Consider the following 11,447-nt stretch of genomic DNA (forward strand, 5'->3'; position numbering starts at 1 on the left):
CTGCTTTTTGCACTTGCGCGCGTCCTCATCAGTTAAATCCATGATCGCCATTATGAATGGAAAATCTTCAGAATATTTAATCAACGCTATAACTCTCGTCAAATTGATCATACAAGTCGTTTTTATTTTCGATTTATACAGGTAAATTTCAAAGAGTTCCTGAATCAATCGAGCACGTTCTGGTTGGCTGTCCAAACGCTCCACACACAACCTTAAAGGAAATATAGCAGCATTTATGGCACCGAGGATTTGTGTAGGTTTAATAATTACCAGCGTACAAAACTCTCACCTAGTACTCCTGTGAATTAACATCTTCTTCTGTTCTTTTCTTTGCACTTTTCCTCGGTAGTAACTGCGTGAGGATATTCGGTAGAACGCCTCCTTGAGCTACGGTCACCCCAGCCAGAAGTGTATTCAATTCTTCATCATTTCGAATGGCGAGTTGTATATGTCTCGGAATTATTGTCTTCTTTTTGTTGTCCCTCGCGGCATTGCCGGATAACTCTAAAACCTCGGCAACCAGATACTCGAGTACAGCTGCCAGATAGACGGGTGCCCCAATACCGACTCGATCGGCGTATCGACCCTTTCTCAAATGGCGATGTACCCTTCCAACTGGAAATGTTAATCCAGCCCTTTTAGACCTAGTCACTCCTTTTGTTTTAATCTTTCCGCCTTTGCCCCCGCGACCTGACATGATGAAGTAGCCTGCTGGGTGTCTCTGTACAGGTTTCACAAGTTATGAAGTTTCACGACACGAACGCTTGACTCGTTGACTCGCTTGGTCAAATTCATTGATAACTTTGAACGTCATTTTAAGGTATTCTGAGCGATAACACAATTGAGGTGCTCTATCTAGCTGGTCTTCAATATCGTTGGACACGTGGCATGTATTCAAGGAGCCATACATTTAATCCTGTAGCTACATGCAACGATCCGGTCAGTGTGTCCATGTTTCAGTTGTAGTGTTAGTATAGTTAAGATTCCTGTTAGAGTCTCCATCAGTTCCTTCTTGAATTCCAACCCTGATGCCACACGGTCTATGGATGAAGAAGGGTTGGGGGATGCATACTAATTTTAGTCGTTTCGTTGCCTTATGTATTCCCACTAAAGAGGCTTGCCCGCCAAAATGATATCCGCCACTTTCAATTGGTGAGACTTAACGAAAAAAGGGAAACGCTTTTCAGCACCGTGCAGAAAAAGTAGATGAAAAATGCGGCACCTAAATGATGAAACGCGCTACTGTGGCCCCGGGGTACCCGGTGTAGGTCTACAACCAAAATTAAAATAATTCTTTAATCATTTCTATCTAAAAATTGCTTCTAAGCCTGTAGTAAGAGAATCGTTTCATTAAATCAAGATTACTAGTTTTAATGGAATTGACGATTGGAAACAATCGCCCGCCTCACTATTAAATAGTCAAATCTTTACCCATGTGTAACGATAGCGGGAGAAACGTGAACTAGCATAATACTCGCTTGCCAAAGTCTTTGAACGACCGAAGTGGACCAACTATTTACCGATTATGGAAGTCGCGGGTTTCGAAATTCTATAACAGCTCTGAATCCGGTACTCGACTGAAAATTTTCTATAAAAGAATTAGTTTGAAATGAGTAAATTTGTATTTTTGTTGGTGAAAGGGCAAACTGGTGTTTTATTCTACAACATTATTTTATTGCAAGAATTTATCATCGTGGACATTTTTTCATTTCTACTCTTTAGAAGTAAAGCGTGCCGTTGTTGTTCGTAATTTATACTCCGACTCTTTATCAACCAATCACATGTACATGTATTATCAAGTCCCGTGGAAAGATAATACTTCCGAGTAAGCGAATGTAAAGAACACGAGGGCTGATTTCTGATGAAAATTTCACAATTCATAATTGCTCACCAACAAGAGTTGTGCATGCACCTGTTGCGTTGAAATGATTATTGATTAGTTAGTTGCTAATCAATCATAATCAGTTCAAACTAGTTTGGGGCAGAACAGCAGATCATCTGCTTTCGTGCTTTCATTATGCGATTTTAGTCTTAATCGGTATAAAGGCAACAGCCTACGCAACACCCGGCGTATTTGATGACGATTATTTGACAGATGTCTTAATCAAACGCTTGAATGCGAAGTTTGACTGAAATTTCTATTGAAACGGATATGGTTTTATCAACATATGCTACGAGTGGGAGCGATATGAGAGCCTCGCGCAACGCAACGTTTTGACAAAATATCTTATATTTTCTTTCCGTATGCGACGCTATGTGGGTTTTTGAAATTTCAGAAGAGACAAGTGAACAACGATCACTGATTACAGAAGAGATAGCAGTGAACAACGTTACGGTATCCATTTGAAATTACAAGATTTTTTTATTAATCATAAAAATTACAAGGTTTTTTTTTATCAATTGTAGAAATAAAGCTTAATTACGCGCACGCTACGCGTATCAATTGTGTCGACCTGACACCGGTATTCAACATAAAGGCATTAAATGCAACGTTCTTCACTGCAGGTTGTCTTAGTCACGATGCAAACTCAGGACTTAATGAATTTATTTACCAGTCATCATTTTAACAAACTCTGAAAAAAAGGGTGACAAAAAATTACTTAAGATTTTCTACCGCGCGCGTCGAGACTTTGGTTTCATTACTAAGCTAGGAGCACACAGCGCCGAGCGATCCATGTTTATCAACCAATAAGGATGGATGCATCTTTGATATCAAGAAATTTGTTAACTCTCTAACACTAAGTGGCGGTCTTATGCATTTGGTTCAAACTCAAGACAAATTGGGAACAACAAAATCGGTTATGCGTTGAAAATCGAGTCCCAAGTGAAGGATCGGAAAACATGTTAGGAAGTAGAAAATTAAGGATTTACCAAAATTTCTCCTCTAAATGGGGTTGCTCAGAGAAAAGAGACACCATTTTCTTAGAAAAATATTTTTGGTAACACTTTGTTAAACAATGACAAATTAAGAAGTAACTTGAAATTCTCTATTCCACCTCATTCAAAGAGACTTTTTGGTAATCCTTCAATACACTGCTGTAAAATAGATTAAAAACGAATGTTTTAGATTAAATGCTCATCTGTACAGGTTCTATTAAGACCTGTACGTGTACCACCAAAACTGACACGAGCTATATAGGCCACCCGACCACCTCTCAAGCCAAGTTGAAATACACTGTTTACCTTCGTAATTGACCTGTCCATCGCCATCGGTATCAGCCTCACGTATCATCTCATCAACTTCTTCATCGGTTAATTTCTCTCCAAGATTCGTCATCACGTGTCTTAACTCTGCCGCGCTGATGTAACCATTACCGTCTTTATCGAACACTTTAAACGCTTCTCGCAGCTCATCCTCGCTGTCCGTTTCGCGCATTTTTCGCGCCATCATCGTCAGAAATTCCGGGAAATCAATGGTGCCATTTCCTATGAAATAAAGACAGAAAGCCTTTTCATACGCCGCGATCCTTTAGAGGGGGGAATTACTACATTTTTAGTGTTAAACCGTCGTCGCCAGGCGCCGAAGTCTTGAAACTTTTGATAAACGAATTGGGCTCTTCCCAAAAATATAGTCAACCCCCGTTATATCGCCCACATCGGTGCAGAATGATTTTAGCGGTATAGAGAGTACGGCGGTATATCGGGGCTTCCGAAACAATACATCATCACAAGACCCACCAAATTTATATCATCCATTGATCTCTATGCTCTTGGTACGGTTTTAATCAATTATATCTACTTTGGAGAAAAGTTCATATGATCTTCAATGAAATGTAAAAGAAATCGTGCCCGTAGGCTTGAATCAATACCGAATGAAAGAAAATCAATGTTTACTAATACATTTGTTAAGATCCATCAGCAAATAACAAGAAATAAATAATCTATCATTTGTCGTATTTTTTCATCAGCACAATGATATCTCGGGTGTAAATGTGAGCATTGAACATTATTTTCATACTACTGTGGTTAACGTTGAATTTTCTAGACTCGTACGATGTAATGGGGAGAGAGTGTCACAATGCAAACTTTCAAGCACCGAATAACCATCATTACCGACAAAATGTGATGGAATACCTGCTGACTGTCAATGGAAGGAGATACCGTACCGGAGAGGCAGAGGCTAGAATATCCCAAACTGAAATTTGACAAAAATGACTCACAACAGAAGCAGTCATTTACAATTTAACGGTTTAACTGAGCGTGGATTACACAATGAAACCATAGACAATCATAGCGTGAGTAACTGCGATCCCTGGTGGATCTTTACTTGCCACATGTTGAGGGAGTTAGTATCCGGCGGAAAAACTCATGTAGAGGACGGGCAGGGGTGGCTGATTTCCAAATAGAAGTACAAACAACAGTGGTGGCCACTGGCCCTCCTGAAAAACCTTGTGTCTTGTGAGGCCGCTGCATAATAAACATTTACATGTTGTATACCGGTACATGTATCCTCGCTTTCCAGGGCTTGGATGCTTCAACCAAGCTGTGGCAAGCGAGGAAAATTGCACATATCGATACATGTAGTAGCATTCATACCATCAGCATCAACTTCATTGATCATATCCTGTAATTCAGCTTCTGTAGGATTCTGTCCTAATGAACGCATTACGGTACCCAGCTCTTTAGTCGTAATCGTACCATCTCCATCTTTATCAAATAACGAAAATGCTTCTTTGAATTCTAAAACGAAGATGTCTTTATTTTTAATTTGAACGAGAATGTGGTCGGATTATTATTTCATTAAAATGTCTCAGTGAAGTCCTCTAACACTGAAGTATTAAAACATCAATCAGAATCGGAAGAATTTTAATGCCAGATCCAGCAGAGACCCACAACCTACCAGCAATTTGTTCATCAGATAACTGTTCAGCCTACAGAAGAATTTAAAGTCTATTCGTTAGTCTTAAAGGTTTTAATCATCAATCAATCAGCCAGCCAGCAGAGAAAAGAGGGTAGTCATCATGCAGCGCAGCCAGCAGTTGTGATTGTTTTGTGACCTTGGTCTTGGAGTAATCAAGTCTGATTACTCCAAGGTGTGACCCTCTCGCTCCAACCGCCAAGAGAAGAGTAACCTCGTCGGCAGTCGTTATATGAGCAGCTACACTAGGTTGAGGGTGACTGGAACACTGCTGCCCACTGTGTCCTGACTGGAGCCACCGTGCCTGTGCCGTGGCCCAGCAGGCCGAAAAAATAAATCTGAACTCACTCCCTCTCGTATCAGCCGACCGTTTTGGGGCATCGCAAACGGCTTGTTCGATGATCGAACGAACAAGAATTATTGAAAAGCGGCCCGCTATTCAATATGCTGTCATACGTATGCGATACACGGATACTAATAGACACTAACAATTATACATTATGATTTAAGCTAGACTACTTTTTGCTTTTAAGTTTTATAAAGAGTTCAAATTTACTGAGTGCAGCGCTTTTATGGGGAAAGCGAAAGATAATACCATAATTGCTTAAGTGAAGATGTTGTGGTTTGTGGTTGCTTCGATGGAAGTCGATTGCGCGGACTCTTGTGACTGTGTTTTCGCAGTGAATAGTGTTGCAGCACGTGTTGCGCCAACTAGCGCTTTTTTAAACCGAGGCTTCAGTTGGCGCAATCAATCAGTCCGATCTGGGTCGAATCCCACAAACTGCATTCACGCTGGAATCGCAGTAAGTTTAAGTGTGTTTATTCATCATAATCAAATGAGTATGATACATTTTTGTACAGGCAAATATTATTGTACAATTTTTTTCCACCTGCAATGCGAGAGGAAACAGAAATCTATGTTTTTTTACGCGGCCAAAACTCTGTCAAAAATGTATTTTTGTTCCCGCCCGAAGTAACTGCTTCTTAACATGTTTGTCCTTATTTGACATGCATCGAAAATGTAAAATGAAGATAGAGACCGGTAACCAGTCTCTAATCTCAGTCTAACCAGTCTGTTCGGGGCGGTACCCACAGTCTACAGCGCCATACGTTCTCGAGATCACCAACACGGAAATTATCGGCACCGGGTTTTTACTCAGACTCATCTGTCAAAATTAGGTTTTGCGTTCTTATTGACGATGGATAACAATTCAGAACGTGAGTGAGATTTTCTCATGTCCTGTTAGCCAGTACCAGCTCGATTATGAGGCCATCCCTTGAAATTCAATAAACTCAGCAGCCGTCTGTATGTCAGAAAACATTTCGTCAATTATCAGCAATCAACAGCCAGTTGAACAACAGGCAACACATTTTCGTGCCCGTGCCCGTGGGATGGGACTGGGCGAACTAACAAACTAACTGCTTGAATAGTTAAACCGAAGAAGTTTTAAAGACAAACTGGTCAAACTATGGGCAGCCAGACAATACATCTAATAATATAAGTCGTAACCACCAAAAATTGAATCTGATTGGATTCAATAATACTAGTGAATTGATTGAATAGAAAAAGAATGTAGGCTAGTGGGACATACGAAAAGGCTACCGAAATAGCCTTGTACTGAGTGGCAAACATAATAGTATGAATGATGGTGATGATAAAGCCATACCCAATTTTATTCATTTCAATGATATGCCACATGAGAGAAGTGTCACTTCATTCGGCTTGGACTTGATTTTTCTCTCCTGACTCCTTATTTTTCTGTCCATTTCAAAGTTTCCAACTCTTGTTTTAAACAAAACCTGCATTCATCAACGGTCAACTGCTGTTATGCGGGACCGGAAAATCTGCAAGAAGATCGGGAAAAGGAAGGTTTATCTCAAGAAAAAGTAGGTAATTCTTCTTATTGGTGACTGTGCATTCTAATATTGTAAATATCTGTAAATTCTTATATGGCGACCCTTTTTCATTCTTAGATTCTCCTTCAACCATACGAATATATCCTGCAAGTTCCGGGCAAACATGTTCGCACCAAACTTTCCAAGGTAAGGAATCAATTTGAATTGCCTGAAATTTAGAAATCAATTGGATCTTTATCTGAACTCAGAATTTATCATCTAGTATCTTGAACTTCTTGTAGGCTTTCAATCAATGGTTGAAAATTAGTGATGAAAAGTTGGAAAATGTTATGGCTGTTACACAAATGCTTCACAATGCAAGTCTGTTGTAAGTCATCATCATGTTTGCAAATTCTGAATTAAAAAATGAGTGTTTCTGATCTTTTTAAATACATTCATGTGATATCTTTCAAGGATTGATGATATCGAAGATAATTCTATATTAAGAAGAGGGATTCCTGGTAAGTTTAATTGTTGAGGGAAACTGACAATGAAATTATTGAAAATGGGTTGATTTTATCGTCAGTGCTTGATTTAGTCAGCAGTTTATTTATCGTCCATTCTATAAATATCCAATGCATGAACTCACTATACATATATTATGTAACAGGTTCGCTGACATGAGTTTTAATGAATTCATTACTGTGTAATTGCAGTTGCCCATAATATTTATGGTGTTGCTCAGACGATCAATTCAGCCAATTATGTCTACTTCTTGGGACTTCAAAAAGTGCTCAGTCTCGGACACCCAGACGCGACTACCGTATTCACAGGTAAACATGCATTTAAAACATACTGATAGATATCCGTCTTGATTAGTTACTATGAAATGAATTCATGAATCAGTTTTGTAAAAACCTTGCTATAATGTAGCTGATGAAATTCCAAAGGGGCTGTTTATTAAGTATGAACTGTAAATAAGATTTTAATGATTTCCCCCAATTTTTTACTCTCGTGGTCCCTGTCCTATTGATGCATACCTGTTGGCACTTAAGTCCTAATCAAAAATTGTAAACCTCACAAACTCGACTCTAATGAAGACTGAGTAAGTTGCATATTTGATTTTCATGTATGTTTTTATGAGACCAGTTCAAGTATTAAAGGCTGACAAAATGTTTACATTTAAGAACAGTTGATAGAATTGCACCGTGGTCAGGGTATGGATATCTATTGGAGAGACTCGTATAGCTGCCCGACTGAGGAAGAGTACAAAGAAATGGTTATAAGAAGTGCGTAAGAGATCTTGATTTTGTTGTTCTCTATTTAGAGTTATGGCATCATTCATCTCGAAATATTGCTGTTTTTTTTTTTCACAGAAACTGGAGGATTGTTTGGATTAGCTGTGCGTCTTATGCAATTATTTAGCGAAAATAAAAGGTAATGGAATCACTTTAATGTACTTTCTATCAATTTCATCTTTTTCGAAATAAGGAAAATACAGGAAAAAATGCTTTATTTTTTTTCAGTAATTTTAAACCCCTTTTAGACAACTTGGGGTTGTATTTCCAGATACGAGATGATTATGCCAATCTTTGTTCGAAAGAGGTTGGTTGAATATTCACTTATTTTTTCTATTTACCCTGATGAAGGATACAGTAACTTCAGCCTCAAATATTCTTTCAATTCATTGTTGAATAACAGTAAGACGTTACACCGACGATTTGCTTGATTCTGACCTGAAGGAAAATAATTCCTATGCGTGCCTCATTTATCTCCTTAAAGAGCCGTTCATTTTGCTCGGCTCCAAGCCCTTCCCCATGTATGTATGAGCAGTGAAACATAACGAGAAGTGGTAAATTTTTGTCATACATTCATCAATCATTCATCTTTGATTTCAACTCAATTTTCAGTACGAGTCGAATAAAAGCTACTGCGAAGACTTGACCGAAGGAAAGTTCTCATTTCCACTCGTTTGTGGAATTCGTAGGGAAACGCAAAGCAATCAAATCATGAATATACTTCGACAGAGAACCAATGACAAAGATGTGAAAAAATATTGCGTCACATTACTTGAAAAGTTGGGAGTATTCGAGTATACTAAAACAATACTTATTGAATTAGAAGAGAGGTAAATTTCTTGAAGTTACATCTGGTTCAACTGTAACCGCTGTATGTACTTGTATCTATGTTTTATATTTTTCAGGATTATTGGACAAATTGCCGATCATGGAGGAAATGTCTATTTGAATAATTTGATTACTGAATTAAAGAAATTATACCGAGACAGAAGCTGATTGTAATAAAAATGAAAAATGTACGTCGTTTTATAGGTGCATTGATTGATTATGTCCATTAGGGTATGATTTTTTTTTTAAATCCTGCTGTAGTCAACTTTTCTCGACTTCTCCAAAATTCAAATCAGTCACATCACAAGAACATTTGAATATACCGGGGTATACTGCGTGTTTGAATACAAGGAGTCCCAACGTGTGTAACACGCATATCAGCGCTGATAAGAATCTATGTCTAATGTGTACCGGTATATGCGTTAACGAAATAAATATGTGTACATAAAATATAATCAAATTTTTCTAAATTGATTCAATCTTGGATATTGGGGTAGTGAAAAAAAAAATGTTCAGTGGAACTTCGTTACAGCGAACTCGGATACAACGATTCATCGGATATAACAAATATAGTATTTTGTCCCAAGTAAGACAATTTGATTAATTTCAACTATAATATATAATTATCAGTTACACCGAACACATTTCCGGCCCCGAGAAGTTCGCCGGAACGAGGTTCCACTGTAGAAGCTTCCAAGTGATGGCATTTCTACTGCGCGTTAAGCAATATGATTATGCTGCCAGGCCTACCCGACCCCTCTCGGACATCCCCCAATCTTCGATCATCCAGACATCAATCACATTAGAAACGAATCCCGCTTAACTGTGGCTACAATAATGATTTTTTTACAGCAGGAGAAAATGTTAGAATGATACTTTTATGTCTTATTATATTAGCCTGTATCTTAATTCATTCAACATTGTCGCCTTAGCTTAAGAGTTTGTTAGAGCTTGTTACTCCAAGATTTAGAGTTCACCGGTGAATTCCAATTTCAATTGAATTCACAAGAATTAAACATGGTTTAGAAATATTCACAAACAAAACAAAAAATAAAATGGATAAATTTCATAGTGGCAATTGAAATTGCGATTTAACCACGTCGTTCGCTCACCAGTTATCTTCAGCAAACTTTTGAGCAAATACACCCTTCCCCCAACGACCTGGTTACGCCCGTAAGCAGGCGCGGGATCCAGGGCCATACAGTGACTACAACACAGTGAAAAAAGGGCACCAACTTTGAAAAGGGCCAGTATTAATGCCCAGCGAGCGAGTTTGAGTTTGAGTGCCATTCATTGGTATCATGCCACTAAATTTGTCGTCACATTCAATTCGTTTTAAGCCTTTTTTTAGATTTTTGGTCAAAATTTGCCCTTTTTCGATTAGATTTATAGAGCGACAATAATTTGTTTTTTAGAATAGTGCCCTTTTGAGTAAAAAAATGCCTTAGATTGCCTTTTATGATTTTGGATAATTTATTTCATTCACATTTTGCTTTAGGCCTAGTACAGGAAGGCAATTATTTTTTTTATGACGCACAAATTGTGTGCCCTTTTATTTACTTTTTTCCCGAAACATAAATTTTTCAAGGGCATTTGAAAACTGCGACTACCGCACGTGCTGCATGTGTCCAGATCCGCGCCTGCGTAAGCGTTCGTATTACTACGATAGGCCTTGTTCCTGAGAATAGACATAAAAAGGCAGATCGTGACGATTAAAACTACAATATACTGTTTACATGAGTCGAATGATAAATAATAATAGGCCTACAATGTAATGATATTCATTTCATCATCAATTAGATCGAATTCAAAATTACGACAGAATTGGAAAAAGCAAATAACCGGTACTTGATAATCGCTCATTAGTGCCCATTGCTAGAAACACGACGCCGTCATAACGCTCGACCACTGAACGTTCAATCTTAATTTGCAGTAATAAATTAACTGGAAATTCATCCGATTGAATTGCAATTTTACCAACATATGCCACGAGACAACACATTTCATCATTGATTTTTTTGTGTCGATGAATATTTAAATTATATATATATATATATATATATATATATATATATATATATATATATATATATATATATATATATATATATATATATATATATATATATATATATATATATATATATATATATATATATATATATATATATATATATATATATATATATATATATATATATATATATATATATATATATATATATATATATATATATATATATATATATATATATATATATATATATATATATATACGTACATATATCATCATCAGCTCTCCGCATTTCTTGACGGAGACAAAACTAACAGAAAAATCGTGTCTCGCGACAAGTTACCAACCTTGGATTCGAAGTTCTTGGTACTGATAATGATTCAGATTTAGGATCAGATAACCATGATCTTTAAAGAAAAAAATCTTATGTGTGACAACCTATTGAAATGATAAACAGATAAAGGAATCGTGCTAGTTCGCAGTCCCTGCGGTTTCCCTTATTTTTTACATCTGGACCCAGTTCCACAGTTGTGAGTTAAGATTTGACTCAGTGTTAACTCATTGAAGATGAACTAATTTCAACTCAGTGTTAACTCTAACTCATGGCTCTGGA

At 37.5% G+C, this 11,447-nt stretch overlaps 3 protein-coding genes across 3 annotated transcripts; 1 reads left to right on the forward strand and 2 right to left on the reverse strand.

The window, feature by feature from the left end:
* Positions 1-103: 103 nt before the first annotated feature.
* Positions 104-812, reverse strand: LOC141901911 (histone H2A-like). Its single transcript, XM_074789483.1, has 2 exons — positions 290-812; positions 104-211 (listed from the first exon to the last, which is right to left on the reverse strand). Exon 1 carries the CDS (start codon positions 695-697, stop codon positions 290-292), a length of 408 nt encoding a protein of 135 aa, XP_074645584.1. The 5' UTR covers positions 698-812; the 3' UTR covers positions 104-211.
* Positions 813-2,338: 1,526 nt separating this feature from the next.
* On the reverse strand, positions 2,339-5,526 carry LOC141900474 (calmodulin-alpha). The gene is made up of 5 exons (XM_074787394.1): positions 5,454-5,526; positions 4,841-4,871; positions 4,537-4,680; positions 3,184-3,426; positions 2,339-2,573 (listed from the first exon to the last, which is right to left on the reverse strand). Exons 1-5 carry the CDS (start codon positions 5,454-5,456, stop codon positions 2,545-2,547), a joined length of 450 nt encoding a protein of 149 aa, XP_074643495.1. The 5' UTR covers positions 5,457-5,526; the 3' UTR covers positions 2,339-2,544.
* Positions 5,527-5,972: 446 nt separating this feature from the next.
* LOC141900462 (geranylgeranyl pyrophosphate synthase-like) lies at positions 5,973-9,256 on the forward strand. Its single transcript, XM_074787387.1, has 11 exons — positions 5,973-6,076; positions 6,633-6,745; positions 6,833-6,901; positions 6,997-7,082; positions 7,169-7,215; positions 7,411-7,527; positions 7,882-7,983; positions 8,071-8,131; positions 8,221-8,299; positions 8,605-8,822; positions 8,898-9,256. Exons 1-11 carry the CDS (start codon positions 6,058-6,060, stop codon positions 8,986-8,988), a joined length of 1,002 nt encoding a protein of 333 aa, XP_074643488.1. The 5' UTR covers positions 5,973-6,057; the 3' UTR covers positions 8,989-9,256.
* The last annotated feature ends 2,191 nt before the right edge of the window (positions 9,257-11,447 follow it).

Source organism: Tubulanus polymorphus, chromosome 1 (assembly GCF_964204645.1).
Source record: "Tubulanus polymorphus chromosome 1, tnTubPoly1.2, whole genome shotgun sequence".
In the NCBI taxonomy this organism is placed as follows: Eukaryota; Metazoa; Nemertea; class Palaeonemertea; order Tubulaniformes; family Tubulanidae; genus Tubulanus; species Tubulanus polymorphus.

Coding starts and splice junctions, on each gene's coding strand:
- LOC141901911 (XM_074789483.1), bottom strand. CDS start 697: ATGTCAGGTCGCGGGGGCAAAGGCGGAAAGATTAAAACAAAAGGAGTG.
- LOC141900462 (XM_074787387.1), top strand. Junction 7,528..7,881: donor CGCGACTACCGTATTCACAG/GTAAACATGCAT, acceptor TTTACATTTAAG/AACAGTTGATAGAATTGCAC. Junction 8,132..8,220: donor TTATTTAGCGAAAATAAAAG/GTAATGGAATCA, acceptor ATTTTTTTTCAG/TAATTTTAAACCCCTTTTAG.
- LOC141900474 (XM_074787394.1), bottom strand. Junction 4,681..4,840: donor ATCTGATGAACAAATTGCTG/GTAGGTTGTGGG, acceptor TCTTCGTTTTAG/AATTCAAAGAAGCATTTTCG. Junction 2,574..3,183: donor TGGACAGGTCAATTACGAAG/GTAAACAGTGTA, acceptor CCTTTTTTTCAG/AGTTTGTTAAAATGATGACT.